The 23,096-nt window shown below is 42.4% G+C and overlaps 2 protein-coding genes across 2 annotated transcripts in view; one reads left to right on the top strand and one right to left on the bottom strand.

The window, feature by feature from the left end:
* arhgap35a (Rho GTPase activating protein 35a) overlaps positions 1 to 8,629 on the bottom strand; it is an 88,099-nt gene extending 79,470 nt beyond the window's left edge. Inside the window, exon 1 of the mRNA XM_083637974.1 lies at positions 7,965 to 8,629. The gene's annotated coding sequence lies outside the window, so the exon portion shown is untranslated. The remainder of the gene's footprint in view (positions 1 to 7,964) is intronic.
* Positions 8,630 to 11,670: 3,041 nt separating this feature from the next.
* ap2s1 (adaptor related protein complex 2 subunit sigma 1) lies at positions 11,671 to 22,503 on the top strand. The gene is made up of 5 exons (XM_083637597.1): positions 11,671 to 11,811; positions 12,386 to 12,535; positions 13,644 to 13,757; positions 18,709 to 18,768; positions 20,051 to 22,503. The coding sequence occupies exons 1-5, from the start codon at positions 11,809 to 11,811 to the stop codon at positions 20,150 to 20,152; spliced, it is 429 nt and encodes a 142-aa protein (XP_083493723.1). The 5' UTR covers positions 11,671 to 11,808; the 3' UTR covers positions 20,153 to 22,503.
* The last annotated feature ends 593 nt before the right edge of the window (positions 22,504 to 23,096 follow it).

The following is a 23,096-nucleotide window of genomic DNA, read 5'->3' as shown; positions in this document are numbered from 1 at the left end:
ACCTTTCAATTATACAATGTTTACAGATCAGCTCAAGTGAAAAGTTCAAGTGGAGCCCAGGTGAGGAGGAAGCCAGGTTCATAAATGTTACAAGATCACACCTGATGGGAGCAGCTGATCTTACACACAAGGCGGCAGGATAATCCCCTCTTTGAGGTCAGGTGACCCCATCCCACCACAATCAGACACACACACACACACACACACACACACACACACACACACACACACACACACACACACACAGCTGCCCTCCTTCGACTCTCCTCCTCACCTCCCCTATCCTCTTCTCTCCCACACAGCTGGGCATCAGAGGTGGACTTCCTACAGGAAACCCAGGGGCGCCACAAAGGGATATCTCCAGAGAGAGAGAGAGAGAGTCCAACAACCACACAGGACCAAGACTACTCCTCACCTCGTCTCGAATACAGCAAATAAACCCTGGGGATTTGAGCTGGAGAGTTTGCGTGGGAAGTTTCTCACACACACACACACACACACACATGCGCGTGCACATACACACGCACAGAGTGTCCACAAACATGCCCAAGGTTAGCCTTTAATACCTGTGTGGGTAGAACTCAGGCAAGTCACTGCACCCAGCTCTCAGTGTGTACAGCAGTACACTCAACGAAAAACACTGACTCACTCAAAACCACTCATAAGACTATTATACTCTAACACGCTGAATTAAACTTCTATTCAAACCAAGTCACATAATTCACCATAATACATGACAGCACTCTCTTCTCAGGCTGAGCCCAGAGACATTTCTAAAAGAGGTTTTTGGTTAAGGACGACGACGGTATTAGTCGGTACTTTACAGCAACAGGAGTTCAACCTATTGAACTCCAGGCACAGACAGCGGCGGCCTCATTTCACTGGCAGCGACTCAATCATAACCTCTTATCTATGAACATGCCGAGTCATGGAATTCGGCTGCGGCCAATAGGCAGGCAGCATGGTTACTTGCGGCTGTCATTGATTGGTTGATCCCTGAGCACAAAGCTGAAAGGGCACATACCAGGAGGAACACAGCCTGGAGCACAAACTGGCAGCAGCTCTCTGAATGGAGGTTTTGCTCAGGCTCTCCTTTACTCTCTTCTAGCCGTTTTCCTCACTCTGACTATCTGCTTTACCGTATCTGCTTTACCGTGTCGTTCTCTCACCACTAGGGATGTCACGATACTACAATTTCTACTTCGATACCGATATACCCAGGAAAATATCGATACTCAATACCATTTTCGATACCACGGGGGGAGGTGACACATCAAGAGGCATAAGAAAATTAAAGACAGAGGGATGGACAGACATACACTTCTCCATAATCTAGGCCTGATATAACTCATTAAAAATGTTGCATTTACACAGCAGATTACCCCTGCTCTAGTCATCAGCCTATCACAACACAGCAGATTACCCCTGCTCTAGTCATCAGCCTATCACAACACAGCAGATTACCCCTGCTCTAGTCATCAGCCTATCATAACACTTTGAGCTTGTTGAAGCAACTACCACCAATGATAGGGAGAGACAAATCAGTAGTATGTTTGATTTTTGCTGGTAACCATACTGTTGCAAATGAGTATTGTATCGGTTTCAAATTTTTAGTATTGATAAATATCGATACTATCGATACCTGTTGAAAATGAGTATTGCATCAGTTTAAAAAATGTTGTATTGATTTTCATCAATACTATCGATACTTTTGACAACCCTACTCACTACTCCTAGTTTCTCCCATTCCCCGCTCTCTACTGTATGCTTCTTCCAACGCCAAATGGCCGTAGCCTGTTAGCCTTGTCCCTCTGGTTGCTAATCGGTTGTGCAACTGCATCTAGTAGAATAGCAAAGCAGAGCCGCTCACGTCCAGAGGTCACCATTCCACAGTGGCCTACATCCTGCTCCTTCATCTCCATGGCCACCATGTTTCCCAACAACACTGCCACCTTCTTTTGTCACAAAGCAGCAACGTGGAGGCTGGTCCAGACTATCTTCACAAAGCCCTATAGCCCCCCATCTGAGACCATTCATCAAATCTACCCCCTTCACTTTCCACTGGCATGATCCATTAGCAATGCATTTGTATTGAAACAGCAATACCATACTAGGGTGGGGTCGGGATATGAGGGCGAAGTGCACCCATCCATCCATTAAACGAGACCTTTGCTATTGATTGAGAAATATTTCTAATGCTCTTGGGTCAACCATTTGATACAAAGAGCTTTAGAGAGGGGTGTGTGTGTGTGTGTGTGTGTGTGTGTGTGTGTGTGTGTGTGCTTGCATGCGTGTGTGTGTGTGTGTGTGTGTGTGTGTGTGTGTGTGTGTGTGTGTGTGTGTGTGTGTGTGAGACATTCTGTACCTACTACCTAGAAGTTATTAGAAATATAACTTCTTGATTCCTCCAATATAGAAAATACAAACTAGTATATAGGCACAGCCAGCATGGCTGCTTTGAAGTCATTTTCTGCATACATAATTCAGTCATTCAATACATAGATGCAAACTGGCCCTAAACCAGAAGCAGGGTCAACTACAGAGGCCTTTATATCAAGCTGCCCGCATCTGCCCATCTGTAATGAGCCAGAGAGCTTAAACAGAAGAGAAGCTCAGTTCAACTGAGGCAGACACACTTTCTAATGGAAATTCACATACAATCATCCCAGAATGCACTTCTCTCTGCCTATTAATCGGCCACTAGAACAAGGCGGCCATTGAGAGGAGAGTGACTGTAATCTGGTCCACAAAACTCCAAAGCTGCCCGCTATAATTAGCTCTTTTCTCCATCAAACACAGGCTCACACTGACTCACAAGCTAGCTTCCCCTGTAAAGCAAGAGAGGCAGATTGAGCAAAAGCCACACTTTTTTTACACATTTTATTTTTTCCTTTGGATGAGCGGGGACATTTTGGTCCTCGGCATATGGAGTCTCTTCCTGGGTTGACTTGACACTGACAGGTACGCGAGCTGTTAAATCTGCAAGTAAGGCAGGTGAGAGGCAGCTGTTTCATTCGCCGGCAAGGCGGTTTATGAAAATAAACGCCTGTGGTTGGCATGGAAATAATATGATATGGGCAAGTTTTCAGATTGAGGGGTGTTACACATCCTTCCTTATTGGAATGCCCCGGTCACAGCTGGGCCTATCTAAAAATCAAAATCACAACACTGCAAGTGCAGTCCAATATATACAATATATACACGAATAGGAGAAGTGTTACACAGGCATTATATGAATTTACAGTCCAAGTTAAATAGGCATTAAATAATCAACTCACAGCAGAATTGTGTCACGATACCCCCAAATCACCATATCCTCAGTCAGGATATGACTCCACTGAAAAGCGATAAACGATAATATTGAAGTATGGCCCAACCCTGGGCTCAAGTACTTTCCAATTACCATTCTCATTTGATTACTGTCCCAGCTGCGTTGAGAAGGCAAGTCGTGACTTAGAATTGGACCTGATATGATGAGCGGACGGGCTTTCTCTCTTCCTGTTATAATTATTATGCCAAATCCTGTTTATCTGCCCGCACAACATTATGACAGAATCCCACTTCCATTCCTCAGAACTAAATCAGTGTCCTCATCAAAGGAATGATCCACATCTGTGGCCTACATGCTGATGAGCATGGCCTGCCCTTGACTAGCCAGAAACATGTTGTAGTCCATGGACTCGTCTAGCCAGAAACATGTTGTAGTCCATGGACTCGTCTAGCCACTAGGGCTGGGTATCGTTCAAAATTTTTCGATATCGATACCGTTTCGATACTTGGATTTCGATACCGGTTCCTGAACGATACTTTTTTCGATACCAATTTTTAGAAAAATCCATTTTAACAAAAATAAAACAGCATTACACATTGAAATTATTTTACAAATCTTTAGTTTTCCCCCCATCTTAAGTTTTACAGCAGAAAAAAATAAAACCTACTGTATTTAACATAACTTTAAGTTCTCTAAACGTATTGCCGTCCCTACAAAAAATATTGGAAGTACTACAAAGGAAAGAAATGTAAAACAAATAAATCAGTGGAATAGTTTTCAGTGCAAAACAGAGAGTTGCAAATCAGGGTTTAATGCTCACTGATGCAACAGAACTCTATTCTTGTCCAAACTGATGAGATGGATCCACTTCATGCATGGAAGACTAGTTGAGCATTGACTAGCCTATCAATATAGCCAATGGCACAAAGTGAATCCCATTTATATTCAACAAACTATCATGACATCAGCGTTTGTTAACGAGTTGCTAAAAATACATAATGGGCGATAACGTTTGCACATAACGTTAACGCTAATTAATTAAACATTAACGCTAGTGTTGCAGATCAGTGTTTAATGCTCACTGCTGCAACAGAACGTCATTCTTGTCAAATCTGACGAGACAGCTCCACTTCACGCATTCACTGACTAGCCAATCAATATAAATGAATCGCATTTACATTCAACAAACTATCATGACATCAGCATTTGTTAACGAGTTGCTAAAAATACACAATGCCCGCTTGCGCATAACGTTACGGCGGCAATTAATTAAACGATCTGCTAGCTACAACTCACAGCCAGATGCATGGATTTGTCAGACTGAGGGATCTGATAACCGCTAACTTGCGGTAAGCTGACCCACCTCTCAATTATTTCTCTTATCTGTGGAGACCAGTCCGTGTTGTTTCTGTTTCTTTTCCTGCTTTTCATCATCTTCGCCATATGGTACTCCAGGATAGGAGTAGCTTGAGTGGCTAACTTCTTGTATACTATATCCGCACCGCACGCCTGGCTCACAGTCACAACAAACACACCGGCTAAAGTGGGCGTAACGTTTCCTGCATGCCTCTACATGACAGCCAATCACCAGCCGTATTAGAGCGCGGCGTGCAAGCATGTCGCATGCTTATAGGCTCAATGACGCTGTTTTGTTTTGGTATCGAAAATTGGTATCGATTGACAAGGGAGGCTTCGATACCCCTTAGTATCGATGTTTCCATTTCGGTGCCAAGTAAGTATCGAAACTCGATACCCAGCCCTACTAGCCACAAACATGTTGTAGTCCATGGACTCGTCTAGCCACAAACATGTTGTAGTCCATGGACTCGTCTAGCCACAAACATGTTGTAGTCCATGGACTTGTCAAGCCAGAAACATGTTGTAGTCCATGGACTCATCTAGCCAGAAACATGTTGTAGTCCATGGACTCGTCTAGCCAGAAACATGTAGTCCATGGACTCGTCTAGCCAGAAACATGTTGTAGTCCATGGACTCGTCTAGCCAGAAACATGTAGTCCATGGACTCATCTAGCCAGAAACATGTTGTTGTCCATGGACTCGTCAAGCCAGAAACATGTTCTAGTCCGTGGACTCGTCTAGCCAGAAACATGTTGTAGTCCATGGATTCGTCTAGCCAGAAACATGTAGTCCATGGACTGGTCAAGCCAGAAACATGTTATTTTATTGCCTGAATTTGTTGTTTTTTGTGTGTTTGTTATTTGTGAAAAAGAAAATAGAGGGAGACCGTACATTCTGAGTTACTTGTTGTTTCATTGGAGATTGTGATTGTCTGATTACAACCAATGTGTACTGTACTCTACCTTGCAAATAAAAACACTTAAATATAGAAACATGTTGTAGTCCATGGACTTGTCTAGCCAGAAACATGTTGTAGTCCATGGACTCGTCTAGCCAGAAAAATGTTGTAGTCCATGGACTGGTCTAGCCAGAAACTTGTTGTAGTCCATGGACTTGTCAAGCCATAAACATGTTAGTCCGTGGACTCGTCTAGCCATAAACATGTTGTAGTCCATGGACTCGTCTAGCCAGAAACTTGTTGTAGTCCATGGACTTGTCAAGCCATAAACATGTTAGTCCGTGGACTCGTCTAGCCATAAACATGTTGTAGTCCATGGACTCGTCTAGCCAGAAACATGTTGTAGTCCATGGACTAGCAGCACGACATGCAGCCCAGAGACAGGCAGGGGTGAGTGGGTACACTGCTCGCCTGCTGCCTGGGCAAATGGCACAGCTATTAGGGGAAGAAGAGGCTTCCTGCAGAGGTGTGACTGCACTGCAAAGGGGCCAATCAGGCAGAGAACAGAAGTGCTGACAGCTGCTAATGCATTTACCTGAGAGCAGAGACTGGCTGTCTTACCAAGCAACTTGTGTGCGTGCGTGCGTGCGTGCGTACGTAAGCATGGTATTTCCAATAAAGCTGAGACAGAGATGAAAGAGACAGAAAGTCATCAAAAAGCACTCCAACGGCAGCATTGCTTTAGGAGGAAGTGAAATCCACCATGTATCCATCCATTATCAAAAGACACGTACTTCCTTTTCTGAAATGTTCCCATTTCTAACAATCTCTCTCTGTCCGTCTGCCCGTCTGTCAGACATGTCAGCCTGTCTGTCTGTCAGACAGACATGTCTGTCTGTCAGACAGACATGTCTGTGTGGCTCTCTCTCTCTGTGACAGAGGAGTCCAGAGACCAAATGCCCTGCTGCATTCCTCTGTGTTAAAGCCATATCACAGAGCTTCACAGGCATTTATTCACTTATCTCAGTCTCTGAAATCTTTCACAATCACTCTTGAATCAATAATCCAATCATCACCAGTAAGACCTTTGCTGCCATGAAAACAGCCAAGTAGTGAAGTCCAGTGGATGCGTTCTGCAAGAAAGGGAGTGGCTGGCAGTGACCACTAGGCCTATGCAGTGGCAGTGTGCTGTAGCCTACACAGTTACACAGTGGTGACTTCTCCTGCTACAAAAAATACATTAGTGGCCATAAGTGTTATCTAATATGAGGCTATATCCTTTTCAATCAATGTCTAACTGTTGCTGCATCTTCCAACAAGGTAACAAGGGGCAGATGTGTTGGCAGCAACCAGCAGGGCCCGTTTAAATATTCCACCTGAAGCTATTCACTGCTGGAAAGATATCTCTAGACGCATATGCAAGCCGTCTAGTCTTCAATGATCTCATTATTTCTCTGACATGCAGCCTACAGTGGAGTGAAACTAGGAATTGAGTGGAGAGTTGCCAGCAGCAGGGAATGGACATTAGCAAACTGGGCCACCAGGATGCCCTCTAAAATACAACTTTGATGAGGTTATTTGTGAAACCAATTGGGATATTTAACAGCCACGGAGAAAAATGTTGATTTGTAAGAGACTTTCTTCAGACATATGTTTCACAGCTCTGGTTATGCCCCGTGTCCCTGACCTAAAACAGCAGATAAGGCCCCAGGACTGTGGCTACCCACATGCTAAACAAACCGATAATAACCCAATCAGTCTATATTACACCGTTTAAGTGGACAAAACCTCCTTTCTAAATCACCGCTCTGTTCATTTCGACCATGTAAGAAATAAGCAAAATAGGCATTTACAAGCAAGCTTACACTTTGACAGGCTGCTCAAACACAAACGTCCTATTTTACCATTCCCTCTACAATTTAAAAAATTTCCTTATTGCCCATTCAAGGCAAATAGGGGAAATTCCCCAGGCCCGAGAAGACCAATGAATTCCAGGTTTTGTTGCAGCAAACATTTTTTTTTTTTTTTTTTTTATGTTTGAACGACATCCATTTTTATGCCCCCCCCCCCCTCCCCTCCCCTCCTCCTCCTGTCTAAACTTCCCATTTAAAAACACACATAGGCCCACTATGAGCGACACTAAAACAGCCTCGATGTATTAAGTCCATGCATCAACATTATAATAATCATCATTAGTAGAAATAATGGCTTCAAACCACATAGCTACAAGCCCTCGGGGGGTTGACTCCCAGTTTCGTGTTATTCACACAGCACTTAACATGAGCTCAGGCTGCGACGCTGCTGGGAAAAGTGAAAGGGGTAAATAAACCTTTCAAAGACTGTTGTTTAGCTGTAAATTGTCCACTCACATGATGTGGTAAGTGGGGTAAAGGACTAGCTAGTAGGCTATATTCTAGGGTAGTAGTCTATACATACCATAGCATTCCTGCCTCTCTCTCTCTCTCCACCTCGCGTCCACTCCTTTCTTTCTCTCCGTGGTTCCTCTGCGATTCACAGCCGGTGAAAGACTTTAAAAAAGAGACGAAAAATACTTCCTCCTAGTAGGCTACTCACATACATTCATTTGCGCTGTACTAAACAGTCAGTCTGTCTATTGTTCGCTCCCGTACGGCTTCATTTTGAACAGTTTGAAGTTTTCACAAACGCTTATGCATGTTTAGCTCCTTCTCTCTCTCTCTCTCTCTCTGGCTCAAAAACAACACATTTCTCCCGAGGAAAAAATGCTGTTGAACTCCTTTCTTTCGTCCGCGTCTGGAAACGTCTCGCATGGGGGAGAAGGGGAGGCGTTGGACTGAGAGCGCTGTTTCGGCGTGTTTCTCCTCTTGCCTTCACCACGTTGTTTTGACCATTATTATTTCCTTTGTTGTGTCAAAAATAAAGAGTCCATGGGGCTGCGCGAGCGACCCCACGAGCTCTGCCTTCTTTTATTTAGCAGCGCGCCGCCGCTGTCCGTGGAAATCAATGCTACGGCCACGCGTTGTATTTTCACCTCTGCTGTTAAGCCCCTTACAGTCTAAAATGTGTGACGGTGTGTATAAAGTGGGGTTGTTTTTTTTCAGCTTCCCGATAATGGCGGACCGTCTCCCGAATCCAGCATCTCCCCTCCTATTCAGAGAGCGAGAGAGGGAGAGAGAGAGAGAGAGAGAGAGAGAGAGAGACTAGTCTCGCCCAGTGGTTGCGCGCGCGCGCGCACAGACACACACACACACACACAATTTATGAATATGATTGCTTAGCCACGCTGACTGTTCTCGCTTTAAGCTGTGATGTAGTGGCAAATAAAAAGGGGTGTATAGGAACTCCAGTCGGGGATCAGCATAATAACCAAATAGATATTTACATTTATAGTTTGATAGTTAGCCTACTTTCGAAGACGTACACTCATTTACATGATAATGATTTATGTCAAAAGGTGTTGAAAAAGGTGAATAGCCTAACTATTCTGCAAATAAAAAAGAGAGTAAATGTATAATAGCCTACATCAAAGTTTAGGTGAGTTTACACTTAATACTCCTCAAAGTTATTGTTAATGATGATTAACACCTATATAAAGAACTAAAACATCTGCATCAGATCCCTGAGACATAGCCCATCTGTCAACATATTCTATTCTATTCTAGTTCATTCTGTATATTCAATTATTTCCTATTTCAGAACTTGGAAAGAGGAATGAGTTCATGTTGTCACGATTGTTATTTTATTTCTTTTTGCGGCCATGTTTCATGATGACATCACGAGTAGCATTTGTGGTGTGTTCACCTGGGGAAATAAATTGTATGACACATTGACACCTGGCAACAGATCATATCTAAAATAAATAAAATAAATCATTGCAAAGGTTAATTATTTGTCTCATGCACAGACTTATGAACACAAAGAACACATAGTTCCTCTCGCAAGAATGTCAGGCTTCTCTCAGACAGACAATGAAATGTATTCAACATATAGGAGAAATGTCAAGGATATTGTACAATAAAGCTGTCTATATTGTAAGAGTACAAAGTAACAGATGTCTTGCATCAGGACTTTCTCAAGGATTTCATCTCTCTCTCTCTCTCTCTCTCTCTCTCTCACACACACACACACACACACACACACACACACACACACACACACACACACACACACACACCTTTCCTTGAACTTCCTTAAACATACAATCTCAGTTTGGTCATCTAACCTCTATGTAATGCCATGAAAACAAATGGCTCATAGGCCTGTAAAGCCTAATTGATTGGATTTGTTATGGTTTGATATTTGATCATTTAGGAGAGATCGAAAAGTGAAACCCTGCACCCTGAAAACACCACAGATATGCTCACACACAGGCATGTCTTTAAAGTGACAGTCAAGGTAAAAAAGCACCCACAATATTCACTCTCACATGCCTCTTGTGAGACAACAACAACAACAACAACAACAGCAGCCAAAAGCACACATCAAAAATAGCTATACATTTGCAAACAAAGTCACAGAATCCCTCTTACCTAACCCAACATGTTTTTGTTAGTATAGAAGTTACACTGTCTGTGTGTGCTTTGAAAGTTTGAAAAGTGACCATCTATTAAATACACAGAGGCAGGGTTCAAGGTGCAGCGCCCTCAGTTTGAATAAGTCCACCAGCTTCTGTCCAATCACATTAGTCAGTGTGTTCTCAGCAATATTTGCGTGACCCCAATCACACAGAGCAAGATTAGCAGGGGTCAAAGTTTCCGTTTCATAATCTGCCTGTTTTACGTCCCTCTCAATGCTCTCTCATTATGGCTATAGGGCCTGTGACATCCTACCACAGCTATTTTGTTCACTTAACTATGAAAATGTGATACATGAGGCTATACTTAGGCTATACCATTTTATTCTTATCTAAAGATCTGCATTTTTCCTGGCCCTGCTTTTTTGTTTGTTTCTTTCTTTCTTGACCTTGGAACTGGGTCAAAAACAATAAAACAGAGCTGGCGTCATTGAGCTCACTGGTTGGTTTCCCCCTGTAACGTTCTTGTTCCTCTATCCCACCTCAACCCTCTCTGTGTCTGACTGCAGCTGAAATATTTCTGGGTTCCCAAGGGCAAGCACATTCCTCCCACTCGCAGTTGTGCAATCCCTGACACAGTCCCCCCCATCCCCCCTCTGACTCCCCAAACGGCCAGTCCAGAGAAGTAAGCTGTCCAAGCTGTCTGGGCAATGTTCTGCGGTGCAGTGGCTACCCAACCAGACCAGTAAACAAACTCTGAGCACTGACTCCGCGGAAAACAACAGTGATGTAACCTCAGGAAGACTGACAATCGAGTTTGCTACTTCTTCTTCATGGGCTGGTGAAATAGGAGTGTTTTTCCGCCTCCCCTATTCTCAAAGATGCAATAAATTTTTCCTGGCTCAAATGTTTAGTGACCCACCACCACGCACCTCCCAACCACAACACACACACACACACACACACACACACACACACACACACACACACACACACACACACACACACACACACACACACACACACACACACACACACACAGTATTATCACACACACACACACACACACACACACACACACACACACACACACACACACACACACACACACACACACAACCATTCAAACGTTTTAGAGGACCCCCATTTTTCCAGTGTTTATTGAAATTTAAGCAGTGCAGTATTGTCCAAATAATGCTTCAGAGGTTGTAATAACACAGTCTGTTCCAATAGTCCTGTTTGCATCAACTGTCAAAACTTTGTACCAATGTAAATTATGTATTTTCAAGTCAACTGGCAATACAGTTTGTTTCTCTCCAAGCTCCAAGTATGAGCATACCTTGTTGATATTTGAGCTAATACAAATAGGCCTGAGTGAGTTTGATTGAGTCATGTCAGAGGAAAGTTAATCATCCCTGTCTTTACTTTGGTTTACTTTCCATTGAGAAACTTAATCATCGGCAAATCCCGTTATTGCTGCTACACGACAGTCTGTCTTCTCATGTGACCCAAAGCACGCCTCAACGAGAGAAGGACAGGAGGGATACTGGTTCTTGTAGTGATATATTGCGCTCTGTTGGTCCCAGGCTGATTCCAAGTACAGCAAAGAAAACTCCATCCCCCATCATGCAACGCACCTTTTGCGCTTCCTGTTAGCTCGAGGAAGAGATAGCGGACAAGCGGTCGAAAGTTAAGCTACATTACTGATGTATTTATATACAAGCGTAGCATAATTGTCAAGGAACGTCTTATTCTGAGGCTTCTAACGTCCACATTTAGGAGAAGACAATGGTAAATATATGTATTCAATTTCACGATCAACATCTTTTACCATCCCATAATGCCTATATATAACCGCTAACGTTAGCTCCCTAGCGTGAGCTAGGTAACGTCTTCATTCAGTCAGCAGCTTCTGTCATTGTAGCTAATGTTAGCTAGTTAGTTAGCTAACTAACCTTAGCAAGCCAAGGCCAGATATTTGCAGTCAGTGTTTTACGATAACGTAGTCAACCAGCTCGAATATGAAGCCTGACCGCCTGTTGTTAACTTGATTATGCCAAATATATTTCGCGATTATCTGCATGTTTTGAAAAACGAAAGGGTGTGGTTGAACTAATAGCTGCCTAAGGAGGCCACTTATCTTATGTTTATATACAATTATATATCAAGATGTTTTTGCATTTGAAAATGTTTTGAATATGAATGAGCTGCTACTAATTACATCAACGAACAACAAACTAATAACGGTAAAGGTAAACATATCAGATCTGTTAACGTTAGGCTATATAGTCTCTTGTGCATCAGATCCATTTAGGACTACCGATGCATTCTTATCCCTCCATTCCTGTCTTCTTTTGTCATATAGATCCGCTTCATCCTGATCCAGAACCGAGCAGGGAAGACACGTCTAGCCAAGTGGTACATGCAGTTTGATGACGATGAGAAGCAGAAGTTGATTGAGGAAGTGCATGCTGTGGTAACTGTCCGGGATGCAAAGCACACCAACTTTGTGGAGGTATGAGATTAGTCAAATCAGAGTATTATGACCCAGACACACCAAACCGACATTGAAGAACTAGCTGCAACGAAGGCTGACTGATGCCACTTGTGTCACAGACATTTTTTTTTAACTTGAATACACCACAAAGACTACAACCAATGGTTAAGTAGCACGTACGTTCTGTGCCTGCATGAGACCTAGGACTGCAGTCTGATATGAACCATTGTTATGCTACATAAATCAGTGTTTGTCTGCCACTTTCACACCACTTAGATGGCTTTGTAATATAGCTCCTTCTAATCGAGAATATGTCTGATTAAAAAGTTGCAAATGGCACTGGGGTTGTCAGCCCTGGGTCTTTTGCTTGTGGAAGAAGAAAAGAAGAGACCAAGGCGAGAAAATAAGGAGAAAGTACTGAAGGGGCTTTCCCAAAGGCCACGTTGTCATGAAAATATTTGGTTATTGGTATGTTCAGATTGAGAACATTTTGTACATCCCCTCTCTTCTTGTGCACTGATTCACTTAACCAGCTGACCAGCCAATAAGAGTGATTTCTCTCACCGACAGCCCGACGCCAATTCAACATGCTGAATCGGCCGTAAAAGCTGTCGACAAGGCCGACTTGTGGTGCCAACAAAAACTAGGGCCACAGATGGTCACCGATGGCCGACCGTCTGCTCGGTGTGTCTGGGGCTTTATAAGCGTGCATGGCTGTATGATAAGGTTCAGCGTCTTTGGTTGTTTCAAGATTTCAAGACTTTCAGTTTGTCATTTTGAGCAAAGAAACCAAAACGTCAGACATGTGGTTGGATGACTACTGTGTATTACACATTAGAGCCATCAGCCACTTACAATCATGATATACCTGTATAATAATTATAAGACACTTCACATTTCAAAAGGAAAGAAAAAAAAACAATAAATGGGTTATATTCTAGAGGAATTTACCACCCAAAGCAAAAATCTGCTGCTGCTGATCACCTATTGTGACATTTTCTCAAGGAAGTAGTAAAATAAAAAAGCGACTGAAAAGGATCAGCTTAAGCTCAAATAAAGATGAATGTCATTGTCATACTATTTTGGATGATGCTATTGAGAGGTTTTACTTCTCTTGTTTCTACAGTTCAGGAACTTCAAGATCATTTACCGACGCTATGCTGGACTGTACTTCTGCATCTGTGTGGACGTGACAGATAACAACCTAGCATACCTGGAGGGTATCCACAACTTTGTAGAGGTAAAACTTTCTTTCAACACACACACACACACACACACACACACAAGGTGGTACTTCGCAAAGGAGGAATGTCGGTCAATGATTTCCTTAGAATTTCTCATCTACTGTCCAGAGACTCCTTAATATCAAACTTACATTCTTGTGGGAAATGTGGACTTAAAATTAAGTTTAGCGGAGGAAAGTTGGGAATCCATTTGCTCTTAATTGGCTCCCTAAGTGAGCAAGTGCTTGGACTCACTCGGGTGGGGGGGTAATGAGTTAATATGTGAGATTTTCCATATTCTGGGCAAAACGGTATGACATCCCATACACACTATGAATCTCATTCAAAGTTGTTAACAGTAGTACACAGATTGTCAAATTGTCGCAACTTAATGAAATGTGCATGAAATATCACAGTTTAGGCATTTAGCATAACAATGTTTTACACTACAAGTCATAAAAACCTCTGGAATAAGTTGGCATAGTGCAATAAAAAGGAAATTATTTGACAAGATTTGACAATTTTATTTTCAGGGGGTGTAACTATTGACAGTTAGATAGATCAATGTTAGATATTAGGGCAAATCATCTGGAAATAAGCCTTCAGCAACAAAATAACACATTGGTCACACAGACCAGGTCTAATGGTAACTCTGACTATAAGACGGACAACACATTTTATGACCTTAGTGAATATATTTCCATACTGTGGTCGACCTTTTATTCAATATAATCCCAGGTGCACATTTTAGCAATGAGCAGATATTGCGACAAGAAGCTACCCAGCTTTGCAGAATGAATACCGGTACTGTTGTGCACACAAAAGATCTCCATGCAGCAGTGTATGGCACGCAACAATCCGACAAATAAGGACAAGTGATAGTCCATGTCCTTTTCATTGAAAAAGCGTCATGATTGTTATTCACAATAACCGTAATTTCCTCAGTTAAACTAGCCTACATGAAGGAGAAGGTGGAGAACAGATCTCGTGTGTGTGTGTGTGTGTGTGTGTGTGTGTGTGTGTGTGTGTGTGTGTGTGTGTGTGTGTCAAGCAGCTCTCATACAAACGCATCAAATCAAAGAAAGTCTCATGGTGAGAAAGCATCCATTTTTCTTGGATGACAATTTAAAATAACAAGGAGATAAAGCAGTTGTTTTAACATGGCTGTGTGCGCTCATTATGGCCTGAGGCAGCGTAACAGTGCGGCTCACTTCCTGCTCGCTGTCCAAGTCCCAGCAGCCGGAATGTGGACCGTCTTGATGAGAAACGAGGCTCTCAGTGACCTGGAAAGCTGTCACGCCTCCGGCCTGTATTGATCATTGCATCCAATCATAACCTGTCTTCCACACAGCGGCATTTCAATTTGATTATGTCCTGTCACTACTGTAGCTGGTATGCAGGACATTATGTTGTCATGCCGACATCTCTTTCGTGTGTGTGTGTGTGTAGGTAGACAGATTTTTCTGAATAGAAGAACCCAACACATTCATTGAATACAATACAATAACAATACATTAACTTACATGCGTTGCAACTTACTGTACATACATACTTAGGCTGGCTTTACACTGTGAAACTTTCAGGCAACTAGTCGCAGGTTGCAAATTGTATCAAACATAATTTTCATGCAACTTGACATTTACACAAAGCAATTCAAAAATAATCAAGTCTCTTGCAACACAGTACCGTAAATTCCGGACTATAAGCCGCGGCTTTTTTCCCGTTTTTTGGCCCCTGCGGCTTATATAACGGTGCGTCTTATCTATGGATTTTTTCAGAAAAAAAAAAATACAAATAAAATCTCTCTTTTTTAGCACTCTTTCTAACTATAAATCCACTTCTGTTTTAATTTCCTCTCTTGCCCTCTTTTCACCACACCGCGGACACTGTGTGCACTGTAAAAATAAACAACGGTGGTGTTGTGTTATGTTGTTTTGTTGAAATGTTACGGTAATACGGTAAATGGGAGCTTCCTCAAACAGCCATCTCTTTCCCGACAATCCCCTCTGTGCGTGACCACTTACATATGGTAATTACGGTAAGCAAACGGCCACTCGGCCATCAACTCCCTCCCCCGACTACCAGGAGAAAATCACAAACTTCGGCGAATTCACACAAAGGAAGATCAAGGAATATTCCATCGAACCGGAGCAGATCATAAATATGGATGAAGTGCCTTTGACGTTCGACCTGCCACTCACTCGGACTGTTAACAAGAAGCGCCCTGGAGGATTCTTTCACCAAAAAAAAGCTTTGCTCGTTCTCGACAGCATGAGAACGAGCAGTAGAAGCAACACTCTCACTTACCATGGGGAAGGTACGCAGAAATTCACACGACGCAGCTTTCAAGTTGAAAGCAGTCAATCTCGCATTAAAAGAGGGAAACAGAGCAGCCGCGCGTAACCTGGGCATCGATGAGTCAATGGTGAGGCGTTGGACGGTGCAGCAGGAGGAACTGTCTCAGCACGGAATATTATAGGAGTGTGAAAACATCCACAATCACCAACGGGTTCCAAAACGCTGGACTGCTGCGGGATGAAGAGGATGACGCCGCCACAGCTGGCGCTGAGGGCCATCAGAGGCTTCAGAGGCTGTTCGATGCCGACAGTGACGAAGAGGAGTTCGTTGGTTTTGAGTGACAATGAAGGAGAGAGGAGAGTGGTTGACGAAGCCACCCTGAACCTGTTCGTTTCCGACACTGAAGATGAGGACTTTGGTGGTTTCAGTACGCAGGAAGAAGAGGAAGACGAGGATTAGTGACTTGACTTCTCTGGTTACAGGTTTGCTGCACATATAGCCTATTGTTGTGTGATTTTGTCTGGGGATTAGTGACCTGACTTTTGTTTTGTTTTGTTGAAATGTTAATAAATGGGAGCTTCCCCAAACAGCCATCTCTTTCCCGACATTCCTCTCTGTGCACGAACCCTTTCATATGGTAATTAAACATCAAAACACCCGCGGCTTATAGACCGGTGCGGCTTATAGAAGAAAAAAATAGTCAATTTTGGTCCCGCGGCTTATAGACCGGTGCGTCTTATAGTCCGGAATTTACGGTAGTTTGTTTCACTAAAACAAGCTAGCTAGATGTTTCATCTGTCATTGTTTTTCCATCAGCATTTTGCATGAAACGAGTTTCACAAAGTAGAGAGTTTTGAAACTGTTGCAGCTGAGTTTCAGACATGTTTCAAGTGTGTTGCAGAGGGCTTTAGACCATGCAAATCATTTGCAACTTAGTTTCCCCCAAGTTTCAACCAACTAAAGTGGCGTGAAAGTTTCCCCTTGTAAAAGGCAGCCTTACACCACAGGTTCCCCTACAGAGTAGATGAGCTGATCAGATTTTGGACCACCTTGCTGTCCTTGATGTTTTGAGATGCAAAATTCACATTAATACCACTTGTGTTATTTGAAGACAAGCATGTAGAGATATATACATTATAAAACACAGTTTTATGCAACATTGCAGTTTTTGATGCTTAATATACATCATGGTGGTTAAGGCAGGACATAGGCAGCTCAAGTGGCTCTTTATGACTTGGGGTTCTTACACACCGGGAGTGTTATTTTCGTGCGATTAATTCGCACGTCAATAATATTTCTCGAGCCTATATCAGTCAATGCAACCGTGCATACCAACAGCAAAGTTTCGCTGAGCGTTATTGTGGTGTTTATTTTTTCGGACCACGGTCGAATTTGCGTCCAACGTGTACACATCTGTTGCTGTGATTGACAGGTGGGTCAAAAAATTCGCATCGCAATTTCATTCTAAAGGCTGCCTTTAGAATGCACAAACTGAAATGATGAGAGCTTGAAGTGGGACTTTGGCGGAGACAAACAAGCCATTTTCTCTCCGTAGCCCTCAGGACTCAGGAGTAGGGATGTTCATTTTGAAAATTTTCCAAAATCGATAATCGGTGAATATTAACGATCAATTATCGATCATCGATTTTATTAATACTTAGAAAATTTTCAATTTTTTTTTTTTTTTTTTTTTTTTTTTTACAAAATGAATGCCTATGGCAGAAAATACGAAAGACAACGTGTTCTCCTCAATGAACTCTTTATTTCAATGTGTCTCCTCTCCAACACTGCTGTCCCCGGCGCATGCCGGTGTGAATTTCCCATGTTTAAAACAGTTTTGTTGGCACAAAGGCCCGTGCCCAGCCAGAAAACTAGAGACTATATGAAGCTCCACCTCACGTTAGTCGGCTGTGCAATGGAGTGGGGCGAGGAGGAACGAATTCCACCCAAACCTAGTCAATTTTTTTTTTTTTTTTTTTATAATTAAAAAATCGATCCAAATGCCACAGGATCGATTCCAATCCTTAACGATCGATTTTCGATTTTCGATAATTGATGAACATCCCTACTCAGGAGTGGAGGTCATTCTGGGCAATGTAATGTTTGACTATGAAGGAATGCATGCACGTGCATTCTGAAATGCTCTGTACAGTCTTAACTCGTCATTTTAAAGCCTGTGATTGCATGCATCAACAAATTCAAACAAATAAGCATGATCAAATATTTACTGTGATTATTCTTTTTAACTCGTCGTCGTACCCATGTGGTCGACTGTTTGGTTGGCCAATCTGAAGTTGACCTCCACAGCAGCTTGTCCTCCATGGCAAGGCTTAACATATTCTTGACCAGGGGTCAATAATTAGTATACCACACGCTGAACATTTATCTCTGAGGGAACAAGACCAGAAGAGAACTACATTAATTTTAATTTGAAGCTTTTTTTAAATGAATGTCCCTGTAGTGGAAATTTGCCTTAAACTATTACATGCTTGTTAAGTGGGTTCTGTTACCAATGTCAATGGATTTCTGCACTAATGCACCACATTAAGCAACACAGTACTATCTTTATCCACTCTCAAAAGTCTTCTATTCTCTATTCTGTTATCTGCCGACTGCTATCTGATGGAATTAAACCCTTCAATTTCACCCCTATTACTCTTTTCTCTCTAGGTGCTGAATGAGTATTTTCACAACGTGTGCGAATTGGACCTTGTGTTCAACTTCTACAAGGTAAGCACATCGAGAGCTTCTTTTTCCCCCCACAGTCAGCAGAGATAGCACATTTCTAAACACAAATAAACACCCTGATTAGACAGCAGCGACAGAGGAGCAAAGCACTGTCTTCTGCTTAAAGTGGTGCCATGGCAACGGGTATGTAATTATATGTAATAAAGTACAGCAATAATTCAATTAGATCCATCTACATCATTTTGGCGGGGCTGGGGAATATATCTTCCTCTGAAAGAAATGCCACGCAATTAACACTTCTGAAGGCCATCCTGACCTAAGGTGTTTGTGAACATCCACCCACGCGCGCTGAACTTTTAACGAAGCACCACCCACGTTTGTGTGTCACCTCGCTGGTTGATAATCGGAAAATATCGGTAACACACGGGAAACCTCTAATTTCAGCACGACCTCTCCTTCACAACAACTGATCCTAGTGCTGCTCATACTGTAGGCCTACACTCTTATGAGCTGAGTCACGCACCTCACTTGTGTACGTTGACAGAGTGTGAGAATAGTCTCATAATGTGCATGTGTTTATGGATCTTTGCACACGTGTAAAGCAGCACGGCTGTTCTGCCATTGTGTTCATCATAATGATGTACAGTAGCTACTCTTAGCAACACGAAACCCATCAGTTTGTCATTTCTATGCTTTGATGACATACAGTGGGTGCTGAGCAATGATGACCAGTGGTTAGCTGATGAGTATTTACAGTTTTTTAATATGTGCAGTAGGGCTGGGCGATTTGGACAAAATCAAACACCACAATACTTTTGACCAAATACCTCGATATCGATATTGCGACGATATTGTAGGGATGACTATAAGTGCTGTCACAAAATATTTACCCAATGAGATTTTTGATCAACATCAGTAAATGTGGATATAATGACTAAGTGGGTAAAGGCAAATAATAGAAAAGCTAGAACAGTCTGGTAAGTTCAGAAAATGACATCACTTTAATGGACTTTACTGCAATGCAGCCTTAAAAGCCAGGAAAAGACAACACTTAGAATATCCCAAATCTAAGACGATATCTAGTCTCACATCACGATATTGATACAATATTATCGATATATTGCCCATCCCTAATGTGTAAGGAAAATAGTCAGTTTGCTTCTAGTTCCATCAATGTTACATGTATTGGGATTCAATTTTAATATTCTCTATTTTAGTGTTTAATGGACCTTATTGGTGCATTCCCATCTGTTTTCTGGTTTTCACATTGTTCAACCATCTCTGACCTCTAACCTGTCTAAGCTAACCTGTCTCTCCACTTCAGGTGTACACAGTGGTGGATGAGATGTTCCTGGCAGGAGAGATCAGGGAGACCAGTCAGACCAAGGTCCTCAAGCAGCTCCTCATGCTCCAGTCGCTTGAGTAGGGACCAGATGACCACGCCCACTGGAACTAATTCCCTCCCCCGGCTCCTAAACTAACCCGCCCCTCTCATTTCCCTGCCTCTCTGGAGCAGGCTCCACCCCTTACAGAACTTGGATGGGGGGATCTTCAGAAATAGAAATACACAATATTGTTTACATTATGGATATATCATGTAGAGTTCAAGTAATCTGTTTGTTATAGCAATCTAAATGCTGTGCAATTTCCAATATTCTGGAACTGGATCTTCACTGAATAACTTGCCCAAAGGCTGTGTATTTCAATATGTTGCAGCTACGTATGGCCCCTGGCATTTCAGATCCTTTATTAACTACAGTCCAACCACAGTTACTACAATCAACTTTAAAAACTATTCACTTTTACCAAAGCCAGCAGCTGCAGCAGTAATTTCACATTAAGTAGCCAGCTTTTGCAGTCATTACTGGGCATCGTGGTGGAAACAGAGAGAGAGATCGGGACTCCCTAAAAACACGGTATTTCATGCCTTAAGTCCTGCGTCACAGTGTTGTGTGCCTGATGTGCGTTCTCGTCGGATCGCATCGGGTCACACGACTTTTACAGAGTTCCCACGGGTCCTTGAAAGTTTGAATTTTAAAAATAAAAATCAAGGCATTCAAAGTTTTTGAAAATAGACATGGCGTCATTGAAAGTGCTTGAATTGAGGGTTTTTCCTGCATAGAGAATTACGAGCGGGCCACCTCCGTCAGCTCTCGACAAGCAAACTATTTTCGAACAAGCGTTGCAGTCGGTGGATTTCCGTCATTTGCACTCGCAGCACAGTCGAGAAGTGTTCACACATTCAAGCCTCTCTTTTTAATTGTCTGTGAGTTTCTGCCAATTTTCATTATAAAAATTCTCAAGGTTGTAACGGTAATTCACCTTGACCCACGTCTTAAACTATCTCGTGTTGGGTCCTTCAATTTAAGGAATTGGGGCCTTGAAAGTCCTTGAATTTGATGTTGAAGGAGGTGTGGGAACCCTGCTTTAACGACAGCCATAATGGTAAGCTTGCTCTAACCATAACCTCCGTGACCCATGCCTCAACCCAGCCACTTCCTCTGCCTTAAACCCAGAGCACGGGCTGAGACCGGCAAAGCCACGCCCGTTCGGGTGAAGTACCGTGTTTTTAGTGAGTCCCGACTCCGAGAGAGATCCACCACTCTGGCACCACCCTCTCCCCTCCCCCTTCTGCCTCCACACTTCTCATAACCCTCAACCCTTCATTTAATGGCACTACTGTCGCTAACAAGCACCATGTATTTGAGAGCAACTGCCTATAATGATCCATATGTGTAGTAGAGCACAATAGCTTCACAGCCAACCTCCAACCCGATTGCATGAAAACCATGCAAACAAAGATCTTGCCAGACTGCTGGACTTGTCATGGCTCCAGTGCATTTTATACCTGGGTTCAAGGTACAAGTAAACAGCTAGAAAGCCCTTTACAGCAATTGACTCACCGCGGTAAGTTGGTAATTCAGTGGAGGGTACTTGTGATGAGAGCTCATTTGACAGTGTGTTATGCCAACCTGTGCTGTGTGGGACGACCCAGCTGCTTCTGCTCAACACTGGGTTATGGTGTTTTAGATGGCTAAGATCTGTAGGTTGTAATCAGTTTGATTGCATCTCAAAACATCGAGGTGATTATGTGCAACTCTAAAATAAATGGTGCGTGTTGGTCACACTTTAATCAACACTTAAAACACTTAAAACATGAATGCACCCAAATGCTCATAGATGATAAGGAGTCCTACAGTATCCAATGGGAATGGAAATGTTTTCGGTGGAAAAGGAAAGTATATTTTACATAAGGCAGTACTGTGAAGTTTGCTTTGTATGGCGTGTGTACATACAGTATATCTTACATATTTGTATTAGTGTGAAACTAACATGTTCATTCCAGAATTTTAATGTTTCGTGTCCACTGTATGACCTGTTAAATATGAGATCAGTATGATTTTCGATTCTCTTAGTATCGCATACTCGGACAAAATTAATTGGCTTTGTAAATGAGAAACCTGGACAGTCACTTCTATTAATTCCCAATCTTTGGAGTTGAAGGTCTGTGATACTACCTGCCATACTCTAATTTTAACCGTGTCTTGTCATGAAGGCATAAGTGGTTTCACATGTTACTGTTGTTGAATTTTTGTATGATTCTTTTTTTATGATTTGGATTTAGTGAAAGATGTACTACTTCCCCCTCTCGTCCACCTGTGAGTTTGTTGATGAAAGATGTGTTTATATGTAATACTCTCTCTTGTTCAATTGCCCACATCAGTTTATTCCAGTCTGTGTATATAATAAAAAAAATAAGTGCTTAATAATGAGACACTTTATGCCTACGCTGGACCCAGATTTTTCTAATCCCATCAAAATTGACATTTTCTTATTTGCATTGCCTGAGATAGTGATGTAATTTTCCTGCATCTACATACATCCAGATTTGTTATTCTATATGGATCAGCCCTCAACAAGAACGAGGAGGATATTGTGCAAATAACTGATAGTACCTCATGAGGTATCATATTTGACTTCAGTGCATAAAGTCTTCCAATACGGTAACCTGAGTGTTTGCTGTCATGGATTCAGCACCATCTAGTGGCAAAACCATGCAGAGTTATTCCATGGTAAATTATACAATCTGGTTATGAGGTCATTTCAACGGCCTGCCTAGGATCAATACATCAGTCGATATATCCCCTTCAGCTACATTAAACCACTCTGGCTGTTACTCCATCGACCCAGCAACATGAATCCAGACAACTGGACACAGAGGGCATTTACTCTTCATCATATGAATCCTCTGATGATCCTAACCCCACCCTGACTTTGAGGGACACTGCAGACAAATGAAAATACAGAATTTGGATAAAAGTCTATTGTTACATTTATGAGCTATTTAATTCATCTGGCTATCCATTTGT

The sequence above is a fragment of the Poromitra crassiceps genome (genome assembly GCF_964638095.1).
Source record: "Poromitra crassiceps genome assembly, chromosome: 5".
Classification (NCBI taxonomy): Eukaryota; Metazoa; Chordata; class Actinopteri; order Beryciformes; family Melamphaidae; genus Poromitra; species Poromitra crassiceps.
Note: the sequence above shows the minus strand (reverse complement) of the source record. Positions and strands in the feature narration are given on the sequence as shown.